The sequence below is a fragment of the Schistocerca serialis genome, chromosome 10 (genome assembly GCF_023864345.2).
Source record: "Schistocerca serialis cubense isolate TAMUIC-IGC-003099 chromosome 10, iqSchSeri2.2, whole genome shotgun sequence".
Classification (NCBI taxonomy): Eukaryota; Metazoa; Arthropoda; class Insecta; order Orthoptera; family Acrididae; genus Schistocerca; species Schistocerca serialis.
The window spans coordinates 35,502,585-35,523,898 of NC_064647.1; the positions used below are offsets into that span (position 1 = coordinate 35,502,585).

The 21,314-nt window shown below is 40.6% G+C and overlaps 1 protein-coding gene across 3 annotated transcripts in view; it reads left to right on the forward strand.

The window, feature by feature from the left end:
* Positions 1-860: 860 nt before the first annotated feature.
* Positions 861-21,314, forward strand: part of LOC126424855 (persulfide dioxygenase ETHE1, mitochondrial) — a 61,122-nt gene continuing 40,668 nt past the window's right edge. For 2 of the 3 annotated variants that reach the window (XM_050087666.1, XM_050087667.1), the window contains exons 1-4: positions 861-1,296; positions 1,414-1,558; positions 17,304-17,489; positions 18,764-18,946. In XM_050087666.1, the coding sequence (XP_049943623.1) occupies positions 1,123-1,296; positions 1,414-1,558; positions 17,304-17,489; positions 18,764-18,946 (688 nt within the window). In that variant the 5' untranslated portion in view covers positions 861-1,122. The remainder of the gene's footprint in view (positions 1,297-1,413; positions 1,559-17,303; positions 17,490-18,763; positions 18,947-21,314) is intronic. The other variant, XM_050087668.1, reaches the window with a different exon arrangement.

Genomic DNA, 21,314 nt, shown 5'->3' on the forward strand with positions numbered 1-21,314 from the left:
GATTTTGTTTTTAAGTGTAATCCGGCCCAAATTTCCTTTCTTTTATGTGTATTTATCACTGTAATAGTAAATTATAAAATTTGCGATATTTGACGAAAAAGTACTGCGCATCAAGTTCCAGGACATTTCAACAACAATAACAAGCCTATACAGGTAAATATTATTTTTGGGGTGGTTTTAACATGGATGGCGCTAAAGATATTACGTTTAAGGTCAAAGAAGAAGAACAAAAATCAGAAAAAACGCTTAGCAGTATCCTGTGCATCACAGTTCCAACGGAGAGCCCGTATACAGTTCGCACGTCACGCTCCCTCGGTTCCTGCTATATTTTTAGTTGTCAAACGTAAACACAGCAGTTGTCTGAAGACCAAGTTGTGAGGGATAGGGCAGTATTCTTGTTAGTCTAATTGTATAAGACAAGCAGGTGTGTAGTTGTCTTCTTTTAGCGATACGGTAGTTCAATAAAATATGTAGGGCAGTGAAATACTAAGGAGCGATAATTAACTGGTCGGCTCACCACAAGTTGAGACTATATGTTTACTTAAATAATTACGTCTGTTTACTTAAATAATTACTATAACTATAACTCACTTTATTTTGTGTGTTTACATTTTCACCTTATGCTTCCAAAGGGTAGGCCCCCATGGCACAGTCGTCCAATACACTGTATACTCGTGAGGATGGAGTTTACTCTATCTGGTTTTTTCATAACGTAAATAAATATGTTAGTTCACTCACGAATCAGAGGCGGCCGTGACTGAGCCATACTCTAAAAAGAGAGACCAGTCACCTGTTAGCCCCTTTGATCCCACTTTACCACTAAGTAATCCAACCGCAGACTGAAAAAAATAATTTACTTTATGCCTGTCATTCGTGACGTCTTATCTATTCCGAGAAACAAAACACAACCTAGCTAGTCATCCTAAATAATGCGTCGAACGTCGTTTGTTTAGGTACATAGCGTGAACAGTATACACGAAAAATTCTAAGTGTGATGGCATGATATTCATGCTGCCCCTTCGTTATCTGCTAGAAAACATGACATGATAAATTCCGGCTTACTATGTCGTTACTAGATAATATATAGAGGCGTTAACACCGCGATTCTGCTGTTGCAGTGAAATGCTTTTTAAGAAAGGCTATCTGTTCGTTTGTGTGGGGAAAAGGGTTATTCATAACAGCATCAAGAACGTAAATAGTGGGCCGAAACGTTCAATTTTTGGAACCGGTCTCGACACTACGTATATAAAAATGACGGAAACGATACCATTATCGAAGGATTTCTTTTTCCGACAGGTGAGATACACAGAATGTGTATATCTCGTACATATGTCTGTAAGTTAGTCATTTTGGATGCCGCTCAATGAAATGTTTTGATACTTATGATTAATACTTTTTCTCCAAAATATCTAGTTATATGATCAGGAAAGCAGTACATACACATATCTACTGGCTGACGTAAAGTCAAAGGAAGCTGTTCTTATTGACCCTGTACTGGAAATGGCCGAGAGAGATGCAAAGCTCATTACAGAGCTAGGACTCACATTGAAATATGCAAGTAAGTAAAGAATGAGCCTAGTGAATGTGAGACAAACTATCTTCAAACTAACAGATTCCATCTAATGTTCGTATTTATGTCTATCAGGAAATACCATTAAACATTAAGACACAAAAATTTGCCAGCAGATGCTGTGCGAGGAACAGATATATGGTTGATTAAAGTTGAGAGACATTAAAAATGAATGGAAATCCTGAAACTTCATGGTTGCTAAAGCTAATTACCCTGTAGAAATCAACTATTTTAATGTCAGTGAAACAACTGCGAAGTGACAATCCGTATATGCTGCAATACAAACACAACAAAAAAAATGGTACTTTCAGGAATGATGCTATGTTACTTTTATGTTTAATTCAAAGTAAGTTTGCTTGAAGTCAGTACTACAGATACAGTAGGACATGACAGCCCTTTTTAATTACTGTGAACATAGGATACATTTTCTTAAGATACATTTGGAGTACCATGAAAAGTGTCGCCTTAGGTGTTATTTAACATGCAAAAAAGCAAATTGTAGTGAGAATGAGAATGAAAATGAAACAAGACAAATAAAAAGTTACTACAACTTTGGAAACATCATCTAGCTGCCTCCCAGATCTACAACAAGCAGTCACATTCAGTTAATTTACAATGTAAATGCTGGTTGATATACACAAATCCAATAACATGTAAACATAGTTATATAACTGTATAAGCACACTAGCCTACAGAATTACAATAAGAAGGAATATTTGGCTTGTAGGCTTTCGTATCTTCAGGAGGTGAAATTGTATTTCTTTTGATAGAGACATAAATAACAAAAACTACCCTAGCTTGTGAAACTATTGGTTCCCTGCTCAGGGAGGGAAAGTTAGAAACAAGGGACACATGAACCGTATTCCTCTTTCCTTCATGAGAAAGGAACTAACAGTTCTAAAAAGTAAGATAATTTTTTGCACCTTTAAATGTGTGTATTGGCAGGAGGCCTACTGGAGTTTCACCTCATGAAGATCAGCCATTCCGCCTCCTTGTAATTTTCATACATTAGGCATACAAAAATAATTTAAAAAAAACTGGGTTATTAGCATCTTTATCGAATAACACACTTCATATTGTGACATTACCCCAATGTGTACTTCAGCATAATATATTTTTCATAGCATTAATTCTTTATAACATTTAATTTTTAATACATTACACTATCTTGATTGGAACATATAAGTACAAGCAGTCAATGATAGATTTTGCCATGGATACATGTTTTCATATTCAGTTAAACTAATAAGCTCACTTATGAATGTGTTTCAAAAAACTTTCTTGTTTTTGAAGTCAGAAAAATGATGTATAGTAAAGTGTATCTACTGAAAAAGTTAGTTATTTCAGTCACTGTTGTCAGTGGTTGAATAAATGAACTAACAAGATGGTTGAATGCACAAACATTGTTTATTAGTTGAATGTTACATGCATGAAAAACACATGCAAACAGAGATGTGGAATAACACAGACTAAAATCAAAGAACATACCGGTAGTCACATAAGTTTTGGTGGAAAAGGTGATGTTTAGCTATTGATAGTCACCTAAAAGTTTAAATTTATTAATTACATTGGAAAAAGTTAGCAATTCTCATGTGACAGAATAAAAATATTTGGACAAAATTTCATCTGTCACAGTTTATACAGAAGATGTGTCCACAGTTTACCGACACACTTTCATGTGCTGATCACGAGAATTTTTTGTGTGAAGAACCCATCACAAGTCACATATTATAGAGTTATCTAGCTTATTGCTGAATTGTCTTTTATGGCTGTATTGCACAGAGAAGTCTGCCCAGCTGTATGAATGTATGTAATACAGAACGTGTAGTATGTCTGCAAATAAAACACATCAGTTGACTCGTGTTACTGTGGACAAATCAGTTAGATGTGCTTCTGGCTTTTCATCCTCAAACTTAAAATTATTCCCTGTTGAGATCTATTTTGTGTTTTGTTCTTGGTATTTTCTGTTGGGTTTATATATATGTCATTGGCTAATAGGAACCTTTTGTATGGGATGGACTAACAAAGAGGCATGAAAATATTATGAAGTGTGGGTAGTCATGCAACTTTGTCATAGTACATTTGCATCTTTATGCCAGCACATATGAAAGCCACATAATGTTCCATTTAATGTGGTCAGAGTGATGTATATCAAAACATCGTATCCTGAAGAGTGTGTGCTAATCCAGTCGTTCCCCTTAATATTTTGAATAGCTCCTATAAATAAATTGTTGTTGTTAGCGTTGAGTGCCACAGTTAAAACATGTATTTATTTTATTTATTAATTTAGGGACTGTTTTACAGTGATACATGATTTGTCACCATAATACAGTGAAAATAAATGCTCAAAAATATACAGAAACATTGAGTATGTATGAATGCTTTTAGGAGGATAGGACAGGTGGTTGGACATGACCTTTATGAAGGAACCATCCCCTGATTTGCCTGAAATGATTCAGAAAAACCTCAGTCAGGGTGGCCAGATAAAGTAAACGCCAGCATTCTGTATAAGAAGTCAGTGTATTGACAGTTCCAGTGCCTAATTCCGTTGTTCTCTATTGTACAGCGTTCTTTAATATATACAGTTTGCTCCAGGTAAATTATTTTGTAAACATAGTTTTGCTCTTTGTCACTGCTGCACATATCAGGGATACCAGCCGATGACTGCTGAACCCTGAACGTGCTGCTAGCTACCTCCAGTCTGTTCAGAAAACTGACTCCAGGTTTGTAAACATGCCGCTATAACCTATGAATGTCTTCATGTCCCCCTCCGTCCTCCTGAAAAACTGAGTCAGCAAGAGGAAGATGTTGAACTCTGGAGAATGATGAGGTATTATTATTGTGCAATACAGATTATGGCACATATTTTTCTTGCAAAAATATTATAATGTGACAGGATGGTGTAGTTATTCCTTTTATAAAGATTAACTACTACTCTTGAGTCCACAAGTAGTATTTGATCATGTATTATGCATAACTTATGAAAATTGTTGTAGCTGTTTCTATATTTATTTAAAAAACAGTTGTGTTTTAGTTATATTTTTCATTTCCATGGGCAATTTTTATACAATTTTACTCCCTTATAGAAAATACTTTTTTGAGTTTTTTGTTCATTATTCCTTGGCAAATGTAAGTTCCTTGATGATGGATAGAACTATTAGTGAAGTACCTAGTAATATTTTGTAACATACCTCATGTTGAGAAATGTGGCACATGTTCTACACACATCAAAAAAAGTTTTGCATCACCCCGGTTCCCAGAACCCCTGGAGATAGACATTGACTGTGGATATTGTACCTCAAACACAGTCCCTTTGACTGTTCAGAGATGTCACTAAAACTGCCCAAAGATGTAAACAACCATGCATGAGCAGTGCCTATTAGCCAGAGGGGGTATGACAGCCAGTCAGTTCCAAACATTCTACCGGGAAGCAGGTACACGGCTCATGTTGTCTGTAGGTAAACCATGCCTAGACGGACAGTACCATGGTTCGATCGCGTCCACATTGTTACTTTGTGCCAGGAAAGGCTCTCAACAAGGGAAGTGTCTAGGCATCTCGGAGTGAACCAAAGTGATATTGTTCAGACATGGAGGAGATACAGAGAGACAGGAACTGTCGATGACATGCCTCGCTCAGGGGCTACTACTGCAGTGGATGACCGCTACCTACGGATTATGGCTCAGAGGAACCCTGACAGCAATGCCACCATGTTGAACAATGCTTTTCATGCAGCCACAGGATGTCGTGTTATGTCTTAAACTGTGCTCGTAGGCTACATGATGTGCAACTTCACTCCCGACATCCATGGCGAGGTCCATCTTTGCAACCATGACACCATGCAGTGCGGTACAAATGGGTCCAACAACATGCCAAATGAACCACTGAGGATTGGCATCACATTCTCTTCACTGATGAGTGTCGCATATGCCTTCAACCAGACGATCATCGGAGACGTGTTTGGAGGCAACCTGGTCAGACTGAATGGCTTAGACACACTGTCTGGTGAGTGCAGCAAGGCGGAGGTTCCCTGCTGTTTTGGGGTGGCATTATGTGGGGCCGACGTAGACCGAAGGTGGTCATTGAAGGCACTGTAATGGCTGTATGATACATGAATGCCATCCTCTGACCGATAGTGCAACCATATCGGCAGCATATTGCTGAGGCCTTTGTCTTCATGGACGACAATTCGCACGCCCATCGTGCACATCTCGTGAATGACTACCTTCAGGATAATGACATCACTCGACTAGAGTGGCCAATTTGTTCTCCAGACATGAACCCTATCGAACATGCCTGGGATAGATTGATAGGGACTCTTTATGGATGACGTGACCCACCAACCACTCTGAGGGATCTATGCCGAACTGTCATTGAGGAGTGGAACAATCTGGACCAAAAGTGCCTTGATGAACTTGTGACTAGTATGCCACAATGAATACAGGTATGCATCAGTGCAAGAGGACATGATACTGGGTATTAGATGTGCCGGTGTGTACAGCAATCTGGACCACCCCCTCTGAAGGTCTCGCTGTATGGTGATACAACAAATAATGTGTCATTTTCATGAATGTTGATCTCTACTCCAATTTTCTGTACAGGTTCCGGAACTCTTGGAACCGAACAAAGAGCCATATCAATCCGTGAAATTTCCTTGATGAAATTCAGACGTACATGAATGTGTTGCGTAAAAACTATAGTCCTAGAAGTTTGGGTTTGTTCAGATATGCAGGACTAATTGTTTTTCTGTGCACCGTTCAGAAGTGTAACAGGAGTGAGGAGAATGTACTGTGCATCGTAGTGTGAGTTATGGGTCTCAGTTCTAGATGCAGTTAAGGTTCTGCAACATTATGATCTGGATTATTTCACCATAGATAGTGTATTCAGTATAAAAGACTTGAATATATTCACAGTGTGTGAGTAAAGTTGTCATTCTGTTGTCTAATATTACTGCAATTGTCAAAATATTTAAGAGCAAGGATGTATTTAATAAGTAGCACTTGCAGTACCATCAAGCAATACTCTCAGGGGACACTAGAGCACAACTGGATCCTAAGTCTGAGGGATTAAGCCATGTCATTAAATTTGTGAGACTAAAAGTTGCTTGGTGTATGAGACACATCAAGATGTGGAGAAACCAGTCAAGAAAACTTGTGGACGAGGCATCGTGTTTTGGTGTGCCATCCCCCTGCATACCATCACCCCATTTTCAGATAGAAGGATCATGTATCAGTAGGAAGACGAGTGGTCATAGGTGGTAAATGACTAATTGCACTTGATCAAATTGAGCATCCAGGTGAACCTGCTCCCAGACATATGGAAGAAAGTTACAGTCACTGGGTTAAGAGTAGGATACTGTCCACTCACATAGTGTTTCATGCTCCAGTGAAGCATCTGGAATGTCACTTCTGGTACCACACATTTAAACTGCAGGTATATTACACGCTGACATAAAGGTAACCCTCAGTTTGGCTGGAGATTTGTCTGCCATCTTAGCTCATAATGGCAACAGTGTGACATGCATTCTAAAATTTTGTGCAGTGTCATGCCTACTTCCTACAGGTTGATGACAAGAGGTTAATTCATTGTTAGTGGATGAGTGGGAGCCTGGTCAGCTGCCCAAATATAACAAGCAGTTTTAGCATTTTTATTCAGCTGTTAATTGTTCTATTAAGTGTCCACTCAAACTAGAAACAGTATAGTTTTCTTCGACTATGAAGATACCAGTAGATACTCTTAACTACTCCCCATGAAAACTGTGAGGTGAACATTTGTGTCACAGTTTAATATGTTATGAGCACATTTTTCCACACAGACAGTGGATGCATGACAAAGTAACTAATCACCCAGTGTCTCCCAGGACTGGAGCAACTCAATCACATTGTCCACCAGGGCCTGTATCATCTCATACTTCCAAAAACATTTTGGGAAAATAGTGATCAGTTTCACACTTTTGTAGGTGGACCATTTTCAGACTGTACTCGGGAACAGTGAGTAATATAAATATAGAGGGACATGCAAATAAAATATAAACAGTGTAATAAAAATAAAATGAAATTATACCCAAAGTTGACGTGTGGAGAGACATTCAAGGAGCAAGAACTACAGAATCCTCCAGATGCTGTCAACTGCTGCAGAAGCAATGATGTGATGTGGTTAAATAGTGGAATCCCACCCCCAGTCATCTCGACACATCATTTGTAACCAATAGAATGAATGCTTATTGAATACATGATGAAAACCTTTAGTTACTAACTTTAAAATGATATCTATTTATAATATTGGCTGTAAGATTAAGCACTATGTATAAGGTGTCATTGATTACTTAGTAATGTGTATAACAAGTCTCCAATATTTTTTACCAGCTTGCTTATGTTTACTTATAATATCAGCATAGATTACTAATTTTAAGTTTATACTGTAAAATGTAACATATTTAAATGAAAATAACACAAATTAATCTAGACGTACTTCAATACATCATAACATCTTTGACGGTTATTGATGTGCCACAAGTTGCTAAGTAACAGTTAGCGTCCCGTACGTGCAGATGGTCCTGTAGCTGGCATTGCAATAGTAATGTTATTGGCTCCTTACTTCATGCTAATTTTCATTTAAATATGTGACATTAATATAATAGGGTAAACTTAAAATGATCAACTTAAGGTGATATTATAATTTGATACCATAAGCAAACAGTGACAAAAAAACTGTAGGCACATTATACATGTTGCTACGTGACCAATAATGCCTTCTACATACAGCCTGCCCCGTCGAGGGCAGTGAGAGTTGCCAGGTTTTTATTGTGTGCTATTTTATTTTTAATTCTGTGGATCACACTTGTAATAGTGGTTAATCTTACAGCCAGTACTATGAGCAGATACAATTTTTAAGTTTGTGACTAAAGTTTTTCATCATTTATTCAATAGACATTCTTTCTATTGGTTACAAATGGCATATTGTGATGGCTAGGGGGCAGAGATTCTGCTATTTAGCCATACCACATCATTGACAGCATCTGGAGACTTACGCAGTTTAACTGGTCACCAATAAATGTGGTTTGTGTCATCTAGACTGTCTTTCTAAGTACAATCTTAACTGACTTTTGTTGTGCCTGTCCACAATGGCATTCTGCCACCCACCCAACCTATTGCAAGGATGCAAATGTGCATGGTGTCAGTGGGAGTACGTGATATGCACCCTTACTGCTGAATTGAGATTACAAGGTAGTGTGTGTCGGTGTTCTTAGAAATATATATGGAAGGCTGAGAGTTGAACTGTGGAAGATGATGTTTAACTAACAATAGTTAAGTTGTTACAGGTAAAAAAAAAAAAAAAAAAAAAAAAAAAAAATTTCTGTTTAGATTGGTGTGATGATCTATGTTGGAGATATTCTGTGGGTGCTGCTGGATTGCTGCTCGTTACGTCAGAGCAAGTAGGGCCTCAGAGTCTGTGGAGCAATGCAGTGAGCCGCAGGGCTCCAACCTCGGTGAAGTTCCACGGTAGTGGGAGCTGGTAACTAGGGTGACCTGTATATAACACACAACCAAATTTGACTTGGAATCACAATGAGAGTATATTCTTGTTATTACTGTCAATTGGAAATAAACAGATTTGTAATTAGGATAATATACCTAATTTGTGAACCTACCAATGCCTATTACTATTTAATAGTAGTCATTTCACAGGAAATGTGGTGGAAGGCAGGATCCCACCAAAATGAGTAAGAAGATAACTTCAAGAAGGAGAAAACCCTCACACTACACAATATCCTTATCCATCCCTATACTACCCCTGCTCCTCCGGCCGAAGTGGCCGTGCGGTTAAAGGCGCTGCAGTCTGGAACCGCAAGACCGCTATGGTCGCAGGTTCGAATCCTGCCTCGGGCATGGATGTTTGTGATGTCCTTAGGTTAGTTCGGTTTAACTAGTTCTAAGTTCTAGGGGACTAATGACCTCAGCAGTTGAGTCCCATAGTGCTCGGAGCCATTTGAACTACCCCTGCTCCCAACCCGTTGCCTCATGGTTCATATCCTTGCAGGGCCTGTCCTATACGTTCCACCATCATCTACTGCCACCTCTTACCTCGTCAAAGGCAGAGCCACCAGTGATACCAGTCACATGATCTACAAAATAAGCTGCGATCACTGTGCCACAATCAGTGTGTCAGTTGTCTGAGCACACAAATGGCCACCCCCAAACTGTGGCTGAGAGACAGCTTGACCACTCAGTTGCTGAGCATGCTGCCCAACATGATGTGCTCCACTTAAACAGCTGCTTCACAGCCTGTGCAATAAGGATCCTTCTCACCAACACCAACTTTTCGGAAAGAATTTGCAGATGGGAACTCTTCCTGCAACATATCCTTCATTCCCATAACTTCCCTGGCCTCTTAACTTTCACTAGTCTGTGTCCTCCACCAGTCTAACCCCTTCTCTGCCCCCAGTCGAGTGCTACGCATGCTCTCTGTCCTGACTCTACAACTGCATAGTTCTTCCCCACCCACCCCTCTTTCCTCTATTTCTCTCCTCTCCAATTTGCCTCTTCCCCTCCCCCCCCCCCCCCCCACCCCCGCACCTGGCGGACCACTATCCCATCCTCACCATGTCCCTGCACACTCCAATAGGCAGCACTGACATCAGCCTCCCCAATGCCCCCCCACCCCCACTGACCCTCCCACCCATCCTACATTCCTCCTCCCACCCATCCTACATTCCTCCTCATCCCCTGCTGTCTCTTTTGTTCCCCCACTATCCACCCCAGGAAAGACTGCTGTTCACCTCAGTCACAGTGCACAGGCACAAATGTGTGTCTGGGAGTGCAAACGCACGCGCACCCGCTATCCCTTCATATTATCATTGACCCACATATTTTTGTGAACATGGCCCGACATTCCGAAGAAAACAGTTTTTTTTTTTTCCCCTGGGGAATTGACACAGCAGTTTCACTTGCAAGGATAGACACTGTTCAGACTACAAACTGGGAATGTCAATATCCAGATAAGAACACTGATGACCCTGCTATCGAGTGCCCCAAATCCAACATTTGTCTCCACCACCACCACCACCACCACCACCACCACCACCAAACCCTCTTGAACAGATTGTCTCATTCTCCTAAGGTTAGCAGAACGGCAGAGTGGGTCAGCGATGTCATCAAGGGGGAGGCTGTGTGTTTTATCTCGTGAAATACACAGCAATATGAAAAACAGAACTGCAGTGTGGCATTGTTATTTGTATAAATGTCTCCAGAAAGTCTGTTCTCCACTTATGATAATGTGGTTTTGTGATACAACTTCTTTTTCCTCTGTATTGTTCCACTGTTAATATATCTCTATTGGCACAAAACTGTATTTTATTTATCCTTCAGCTTGAAGGTGGTTATGTTTTCTTCTTCAGTTTTCTCTTCATACAATTTGTGAGTTAGTTTTTCTGTATTTACCTTATTTCTTACATTTATGTTTAAGACAAAATGGAACTGTCGTGATGAATTTTGTATCAATCTGTCAATACTCATTACATACATTGTTGTCAGACCTCCAAGCTGTGACATCGCAATACACAGTTAAACTCCCATTCTGAATTTTACACACCATTCCCAAAGTAGAGAGATGAGTAGTCAAGTACAGAACATTTGTTTTATTCGTTTACACTTTGCTGATAATACCCTATCTGTTATCTTTTCTCAAGTGCTAATTTAGGGGCAGAATAGAGGAAGCAAGTTCTGCATAGCAGCTGCTGTTTGTTGGGGCACGCATTTCCTCGTCTATTCCAGCCACTGTATCTGGCCTTCATGTTGCATTCCACACACCTTGAAGTGGAGCTCTAAGGGTGATAGTGACTGCTTAAATGTTTGTACTGTAAGATTTGAAAGTGTTACTGTTGATGAAGTAATGAGCACATACTTGAAAGTCGTGCACACTAGCAGTGTTTTTTCATTGCGAGAGTGCACCACGAAAGAGCAAAAGTATGAATTTCTGATAGAGCCCACCATGGGTGAGTGCCCATTAAATGCTGCCACACTCGCTCCATGCATACATTTGCCCTCTCTTACTGTGTTCAGTCTATGTTATGGTGATCGGTGTATATGCCACAGTCTAATAAAGTTGTATTAACTTTCTTATTTGTGTTGCATGTCCAAAAACACACCAAAGGCGGTGGCACAGTGGTTAGCACACTGGACTCAAATTCAGAAGGGTGACAGTTCAAACCAACATCCAGCCATTATGATTAAGATTTTCCGTTATTTCCCTAAATCGCTTCTGGCAAATACTGGGATGGTTCCTTTGAAAGGGCACAGGCAACTTCCTTCCCCATCCTTCTCTAACTTTATGGGACCAATGACTTCAGTGTTTGGCCCCCTCCCCCAAATTAACCAACCAAGTTACAACACAAGTGACAACGAGTGTGGGATTGTTCTCAACGTGGTTTTCAACTTCTGGTTGGTCCTCCATTACATAAATGATGTCTTACAGAGCTACTGATGACTTCTTATGCTGTCTGGTTGATCAGCAGGGTGTTCATATTGCAGTGTTGCAGCACCTCAGTCAACAGCAGAAGGCATTCACCACAGTGCAACACAATCAAAGCCACTTGCCTCTGTTGTGGCCTGTTCAGGTCTGTCTCAGTCTACATCGCCTGCTCGCCTGCTGTGTCACCCCTCGCACCTTCTGTTTTGCCTTTCGCTACCCCGGTCATTTCTGGCATACAATGAGTCTGTCAAAGAAAGTGAAACCTATGAAAAACAGTTGTGACAGCATTTTCATGCATTTGGATTGACTGATGATACCCTACACCATGCTTTCTTTTTGTCTTGATTATCGCCTCGCATGAATCAACTCCTTTGCCCTCAGGCACCCCTGCGGGAATGGTCTTCACTCTTTTTTGACAACATGTGCAACCTTTTTTCAAAGCACTACTGGGAGAGGATGTATGTCATTGCCACCCAAGTTGAGTTCTGTTGGTGCCACAAGAAACCAGAACATTTCTGTGACTTAGGCAGCTGAGCTTCATGGTTTAAGCTGTCGTCGTCACTTTGTCATTGATATGTATAAGGAGTTGTATGCTGATCAAATGGTTTGTGATGCAATCATTTGATTGGCCCCCAGTCATGAGGTTAATGTGTAGGCCCTTCAATATGAAAACCACTCCCTCGCCAACACTCTGACTATTGCACAATTGTTTGAGGTTTTGCAGCTTGTAGGTACTCAGATTGAATTATGGTGTTAGATTGTAGAAGTTCAACCCACTTCCCCCTGACGTTTGTAACATGGTGGCAGCGGTCATTGCGCAAGCAAAACATCACAGTGGCTGGCCCAAGTGACTTCAGAAGCCAGGGCCACAGCAAAGTACAGCAAGCCCAGTAATGAACAACGCAAGCACTCCATGCTTCCCTCTTGTCCGTCGTGTTGGTCACTCACGATAGGCCGGATTATCCCAAGTGTTGGGCTATTTACCATCAGTCCAACAAAACAGGGCACATTGCTCCTGTTTGTAATGCAAAATTCCAACAGCCTATTGCAGACAATGACATGGATGTCAATTGTGTATCAGCAATCTGAATTGCAACCAGTAAGCTTTTATTGATGTCAAGGTTTAGCAGAAGGTTTTGCACATGCAAGTCGACATGGACTTGGATTCTCCCCTTTTAGGGCCAGTGTCACATACATTTGTCACGTACAATAACCAAAGCATTCCAATATTAGATAGTTTCTCGGGCCCGGTCACATATAAATATGTGGTTCGTCCACTGACTTTTCTGGTGGTGAACAATGCATGAACTGCAAATTTATTTGGTTTGGATGCCTTTGACCTTTACGGGTTTAATATTTCTGAAGTAGTTAGTCTCGTATCTGATCAAGTGCCTTATACACAACTCGACTCATTATGCTCTGAATTTTCCACCATGTTTTCTGTGGGCTTGGGTTGTGCCAATAATTTCAGAATCCACATCAGCATGAAACTTTCGGCCAGACCCAGTTTCTTTCAGGCTTACCATGTGCCGATGGCACTACGTGACCAAATCGAGGCGGAGCTCGACCACTTCACAGCCTGCAGGATCGTCCAACTGATTGCATCTGGTGAATGGGCTACCCCTGTAACCATTGTCAAGAAGCTGTCTGGACGGTTACACCTTTGCAGTGATTTCAAAGTTTCTGTCAATGCTCAGTCTATCATTTACACACATCTCTTGCCATGCCTTGTGGAACTTTTTGCTAAGCTCACTGGTGGTCAGTATTTTTCCAGGATCAAACTCTCTGATGCATATATGTCGCTTCCTGTTGATGCTGACTCTAAATTGCTCTTGGTCGCTGAAATGCCTTTTGGCTTGTATCGATACTTGCAGTTACCATTTGGCATCGCCAGTGCCCCAGCGATTTTTCAATGGTTTCTCGGACAACTCACAAGGTCTGTGCCAAGCTGTGAAAATTATCTTCATGATATTGTGGTCTCCAGCTCCTCCACTACCGAACATCTCAACAACTTATGCATGCTCTTTTCGGTGTTACTGGCCATCAGGTTAAAATGCAATTCGGAAAAGTGCCACTTCTTTCAGCCTTCTATTGTCTGCCTTCAAGGTGTCTAGTGCTGGTATCAAACCCCTTCGTCAGAATGTCTCTGCCATTGTGACTCTTCCATGTCCTACATCGGTCAATGAACTCCAAGTTTCTTTTTAGGTAATATTGGTTATTATTGTGAGTTTTTGCTGGAGGCGGTATCAGTATCACAACCTTTACATGCCTTACTACACAAGAGGGCATCTTTCCAATGGTCACAAGCACATGAAGTGGCATTTTCCAAACTGAAGTCTGTGTTACAATCTGTGCCACATAACCTACCAACTGGGTTAACATTTAATGTTAGCGACATAAGTGTCCCAGCATGGGCTGGGGCAGTGTTAGCTCATAAATATCTTGATGGCTCTGACTGGCCAGTTGCATAAGCATCAAAGATGCTTAATTCAGCTCAGACTAGATATTCACAGATAAAGACAGAAGCTCTCGCCATTGTTTATACCATAAAGAAGTTTTATGTTTTCCTGTATAGTGCAAAATTCCATCTTATAATGGATCACAAGCTGTTAGTTTTGCTGTAACCTCTCAGCATTGTTGCCAGACAAAGCAGCACATTGCCTTCAACGTTGGGTGCTGTTCCTCCCTCGGTACAGCTACTAGATCAACTTCTGCTACAGGCTAAACGCGTGAATTCTGACATACTTTCCTGTCTTCTGGCTGGTCCAGACACAGTGTGCATCACGGCAAGCTGCCCTGAGGACGGTGTTGCCTCCTTGGCTGCAACCTTTGCAGGCCTGGGACCGTCTCCTCATCAATTTTGCCAGCTGTTTCCTTAATGTATACTGGCTAATAGTAATCGATGCATTTTCTCGATTCCTGTATGTTATCCATTGCACATCAACTTGGCCTCTGCCAATGTGGCAGCTGTACTGAATTTAACGGCCCTCAGTTTGTGTCACAGTAGTTTGCCTCCTGCTGCAATGCCAGTGACATTCGCCACATTTTTGCCCCACCCTTCCACCGCAGTCCAGTGGTGTGGCTGAAAGGTGAACACAAATGAACAAGTACGTTAGTCAGTCCCAGTCCAACGTTGCCCCAGATCAGTTTCATTCTTCCTATTGGTTCACACCATTTGGTGACAACAGCCTCACTGAAACGCTCCACGGGCGTCATCCCTGGATGCTCCTGCATCTTCTGTGGCCCGGCCAGGGATACCAACCCGTGTAGCCGTCGCCTCATTTCCAGCCTGGGCCCAAGGGTTTGGTCATCGCCCAAAACGGATTCTTGTTGTCATCTCCTGATGCCACATGCACTGTCTCTGTGATGTCTATATGGAGAAGGACCTCTGTGCACATTGTTACAAGAAGTTGGGCCTGCGCAAAGATGACCGGACAACCCCAGCTGGGACATTAATGTCACCCGCCAGTCTGTGTCACTGGACGGATCACCTGATGCGGCTGGGTCCTTGCCACAACATATGAGGGGTCCCCCATCACCAGTGGACGAACCAGGCACAGCTTTTCCACTATTTCTACCAGTACTGATGCAGATGCTAACTGTGTCGGAGCCATCTCCTCTGCCTCAGCCAGCAACTGTGGGGGCACGTCAGCACCAGGCCCTGAACCTGATGGGGACACGGAGCTGGTGCCATCATCACCCATCCTACCGTATAGGTTGACTCGAGAAGGCGGACTAGTGTGCTGCCCGCGCCTCAAGTTTTTCCTACCATATGCTCCAGTATCGACATGTCATCTCGGTCAGGGTCTCTCGGTGGAAGACGCCATGGACATCTCACTAATTCAAGCTGTTCCCTGAGGGAAGAGGAATGAAGTGTGCACGCATTAGCTGTGTGTTGTCACCCACGAGAGTGCACTGCAAAAGAGCAATACTGCGAACTTCTTGTCGGCCGGTGTGGCCGTGCAGTTCTAGGCACTTCAGTCTGGAACTGCGTGACCGCTACGGTCGCAGGTTCGAATCCTGCCTCGGGCATGGATGTGTGTGATGTTCTTTGGTTAGTTAGGTTTAAGTAGTTCTAAGTATTAGGGGACTGATGACCACAGATGTTAAGTCCCATAGTGCTCAGAGCCATTTGAACCTTTTTGTGAACTTCTTATAGAGCCTGCCACAGGCAAGGGTCTATTTAAACCCTGCCAAGCTACACTCTTGTATACATTTGCCTTGTCTTATTGAGTTCAGTGTATGTTATGGTGAGTGGCATACGTGCCACAGTATAATAAAGTTGTACTAACATTCTTGGTTGTGTTGTGTGTCTGAGTTACAACAGTTGACTCACTCAGTAATGGTACTTATTGTTTCAAAGTATGGGTGACTTCCGAAAAAGACAACCTTCACTATTGACTGTGCAATGCTGCAGATTACATTATTGTTTGGCCACTAAGGTGGGTAGTGGTTGGGAACTAGGGAACAGGGCATTAACAAAAAAAGTTTAAGAGTTAATACTGTCATCTTGACAGAGACGGTGTATTTTACTAATCACACAGTTTCATTTGACCCCTCTCTTATTGGTGAAAGTCAGCCAGTTTTGTGCTGCTTCAGAATGTTTATGGTTGCCATCAACCTTAACGTACATAACAGTATTGTGTGCTGGAACAGTAAGTAGCTATTCTGAAAGTAGTGTTTATTCATTTGTAGTGTCACATATAGGGTTTTTTGTTGTTGTTGTTGTTGTTATTATTCAGGAAAATGAGGGAAAAGACTTCCTGGTCCATATAGCAATTCGCCATAAACTTTCGTGTCACTTCTACAACACCTTGACACATTACATGTATTTTTCTTTTATAAGCTGTAAAATGGCTGCCCATGGATGAGGTGGTGGGACTTGTCCCAGCAGCCAATTCGCTACAAGCCAGTCAAAAACATCACTCCCAGCATTTTCCACATGGGGTATAGGGGCCACGTGAAAGTGTGTGATTAGTACACACTGTGTGTGTGTGTGTGTGTGTGTGTGTGTGTGTGTGTGTGTGTGTGTGTGTTTTGCAGCATAACCCGCCCCACATCTCTGTTAGCTCCCTTTCATCTATGAGACAAACTCAACATGTGTGATGTGCAGTTGCTTCAGTTATGTCTTGTGAGAAATTCAAAGATAGGATGAGGAGACATCTGTTAATCATAGAGAAGAAGACAGGCTTAAATAAAGTTTTTGAACTACTGTTGTCCCCAATTGGTTTCACCATACCAAAGAAATTCCATCTTTTGTCGCAGTGAATACACATGTACATGCTGACCATATAACCGGAACTGGCCTTCTAAAGAGACTCCTGCCCGGGTCTCGTAGTCTGATATCACGTGCTAGTGGTGCAATGGCTGATGTGTTCGTTGATCCGTACCAGAATGTTGAATTTGGGAGGCACAAACTTGAAGTCCGACCGACTCCAGGGCATACAAATGGTTGGTAAAATTTTAAAATTTGAAACATATGTTGTCAAATGTTACTGCAATTTTCATTTTCTATTTTGTATTATGTATCCTGTGTTCTTATTAATAACCGATAATTGTAAGGTGAAAACTGGCTCTTGGAAACAATTGTGTATGTTAAATCTTTAGCTAGGCAGTACAGGTACACATTAGAATATGGTTTTTGTGTGTAATGTTCTGATCTGGCGTCCATGACTTGCAAGTAAAGTGACAGTTACAAAGGTTCACCTGTATACAAGACAGCATGACCTTGAAAATAAATGTATTAGAATCATAGCATAGTAACACAGTGTCCTTGCATATAGTTGTCAGCTTCCACAAGGGTTACGGAGCTTAAGCTAAGTTCAGAAACCTTTGAAGTGCCATATGATAAACTGCTTGTACCCTTACAGTAATCTCGTGAATCTCTGATTGAAGGTCTTACATAGTTATATTGCAGTTTCAAGCAAACAAAAGTAACATATTTGTTCCACAAATTAACATTAATGGTTACATACTAAATTATCATCACATGTAAAATTCTTTGAGAATCCAACTGTGTAAGGTACTAAAATGGAGTTGTAATATTGATAAAGTAGTCATTTAGCAGCATTGAGCAGTGAGGGTACTTTGTATAGTAGACAGCTGTACACCTTGTAAAGGCCTCTTAAGAAATATAGAATTCTTACATTTACTGCACAGTATGTTTACTTCTTAATACTAGTGCTGGAACTGTAATTTCCAGACAAAAATAATTTCCATGCAGACTTTGGCCACTGAGTAATGTTCCGTGTGGGGATATATACTCTTGTTCAAAGGCCATCAACAAGCTCCCATCACACACAAGGCAAGAAAATTCAGAAGAATTATGTTGTCATCTGGAGTGAAGAGTTGAGGATTTGGTGAAATGCATGATAGGTAACAATATTCTCTGTAAACAGACCTGCCTTGTTGCCAGTGTAGACAACTGCTATTCTATGATAAATGCCATTATGTGTATTAAGTATTAATAAAACAGTAAGAGATAAAACCAGTTGTTTAACAAAACTGAAGCAACAGGAGCTGTTTTCAAAGTGGCAGTTACCAGCTGAATTTTCTACATAAAATGTGGTCTGAGTAAGCAGCAGCAGTTCGGAGTAATTTAATGGTATTTGTTAATGCAATTTGTAACAGTTTATTTTCAGTGTTAATGTATACCTCGACTCATTCCACATCTGTAATTGTAGCTGTGGAACACAGTGGTTGACAAATGAATTTTTTCTCTACAGGGTGTGTTACATATGTCAGCCACGATCAAGGGCTCGTATTTACTGGTGATGCTGTCCTTATCCGCGGTTGTGGGCGGACAGATTTCCAGGAGGGTAACCCCCATACATTGTACCACTCAGTGCACACGCAGATCTTCACCCTGCCAGACACGTTCCGCATCTTCCCTGCTCACGACTATAAGGGTAAGGAACTTGTCATATGATAAGAGACTTCAGTGAAGCTGTAATAGTATCTTACTTACTCATCTAAAGATGCACCCATTTACACGATATAACACATTTGTCCAGTTTGGACAAAATTCTTAATATACATTGACAGAAAATTCCAGATGAAATAAAATATGCTTGTGATGTCATCTAGAGCATCCAGTTGTGAAGCCTGCTGTGCAACATAATGTAGTTGATGGCCACTCCTTACCATGAGGAGATGAAATGGGTAGTTTTAATGAAAGTTTTGCAGGATGCACATCTAGGCCTTACATGAAACTGTACCAGATTGCAGCTCAATATGTAGTACAGTGTGGTCAGTTTTTCCCTATTGTGACAGATACGAATAAATTACCAATTTTGCTTTACTGTTGCTCATGATTTAGGGGATTCTCATGCTGAAACTAGGTGATTTTCCTCAACTTCTTTTGGTATGACAACCCAGTTGCTGAAAATTGCTCAGCGTCTAGCAGATTTATCACAGTTGCTCATAAATCCTGTCGTGACAAATTTTGATAATGTTTTGGCAGCTTTTATTATATGATAGAATGACTTTCTGATAGTGATTTTTTGCTCATTTGTAGCCAGCCAGCATGATATTAAAGTTAATTCAAAATATGTGTTCATAAATTTTTTGTGGTCTTCAAATCTCAGATTCGATTTTTGTTTGCACCGCTGAAAAGAGCTCATTTTGTTTGACCAGGAAAAGCTTATTTTATTTTTATGACAAACCAGTTGAAAGACAATAAAGAAGTTCAAAAACATCATATTTGACTGCCATTACAAGCAAAGAATGTGTTGACTTTTTAAATCTGCACATTTGGAAAGATGTAAAATCTGTTGGAGCTGTCACTGATTGGCGTTATTTTCCTCAAAATAAAAATTAATTACCTCTGCCTGTGACTTTCCAGAAATTTATCTGTTCATTTAGGCTCTTTCTCACTATTTTGGAAATTCACCCAGCTTGATGGATATTCAATACAACATTTCAGTACATTGCAGCATTCATTTTGCAGGTAATTCTGCATGTCACCTGGCAACATTTGCATCTCAAAAAGATGTCAAAGAATAAAAGAATTTTTAGCACAAAAGCAACAATTACTTCATCAAAGAATTGAATTATGTCTTGCCCAAATATGTTTTTTTCATAAAGCGTTGCTTTTGAAAAGTATGAACTTCTACAGAAATTGTGTTGTAATCCTTTTTGTCTGAAACACCATTCCGTATAAAAGGTATTCTGGGTTGTTACTTTGCAACAGTGGATCATTTGAAAGCTATGGCCGGCCGGGGTGGCCGAGCGGTTCTAGGTGCTACAGTCTGGAACCGCGCGACCGCTATGGTCACAGGTTCGAATCCTGCCTCGGGCATGGATGTGTGTGATGTCCTTAGGTTAGTTAGGTTTAAGTAGTTCTAAGTTCTAGGGGCTGATGACCTCAGAAGATAAGTCCCATGTGCTCAGAGCCATTTGAACCATTTGAAAGCTATGACGAAGGCTTCGAGGACAATTTGCAGCTAAAAAACAATTACAACAGAAGTTGGATTCGACATAGTCATAAAATGAAACAAATGAAATACATTCCTCATAATCCACATCTGATCCTTCATTGGGTGTCAGTTAGGGATGCCAGAGGTTAAAAAAAAAAAGTTCCTGCACACAACATTTCTGCTGCTGGGGAGACTGATCCAAAAGATTTTCAAACACCTGGCAAAGTAAGGCATGTCCTAAATGCTTAGAACATAGGCTATTGATTAAAGAACTGAATGAAAAGATGTAGTTGTCAAAGCAGTCAGCAATATTGAAGATTTTGACGTTATCACCTCAAAGGTGAACTATAAAAGAAGTAATGCAGGATTTTGGTGTCTCAGAAAGAATGGTAAAATGTTGCTAGATGTCATGTAGAATTACCTGCAAAACCAATGCTGCACTCCCATGAACTATTGCCATAAACATCCATCAAGCTACAGTTTGATACTAATTTCCAGTAGACTTTGTTCTCAGCTGTTAAACGTAAAAATGCGGCATATTTTCACTTGAAAAACATTACATCTTCGTTGATGGTGAAAATTGTTGTTGTGAATTTCAAAAGAGCCAAGAAACAATGTAAATGAAGAGAGAAACATTTCTAAAAGTCTAAGGTGGATCAAATTAAGTTTTATTTTAAGAATATCAAAGACAAGCAATAACAGCTTTAACAGATTTACATTGTTTTGAAATGTGCATATTCAAAAAGTCCACACATTCTTTACTCATAGTAGCAGACAAAGCATGATTTTGAACTTCATTATTATCTTTGAAGTGGATTGTCTGAAAAATGAAACAAACTTTATGACCAAACAAAATGAG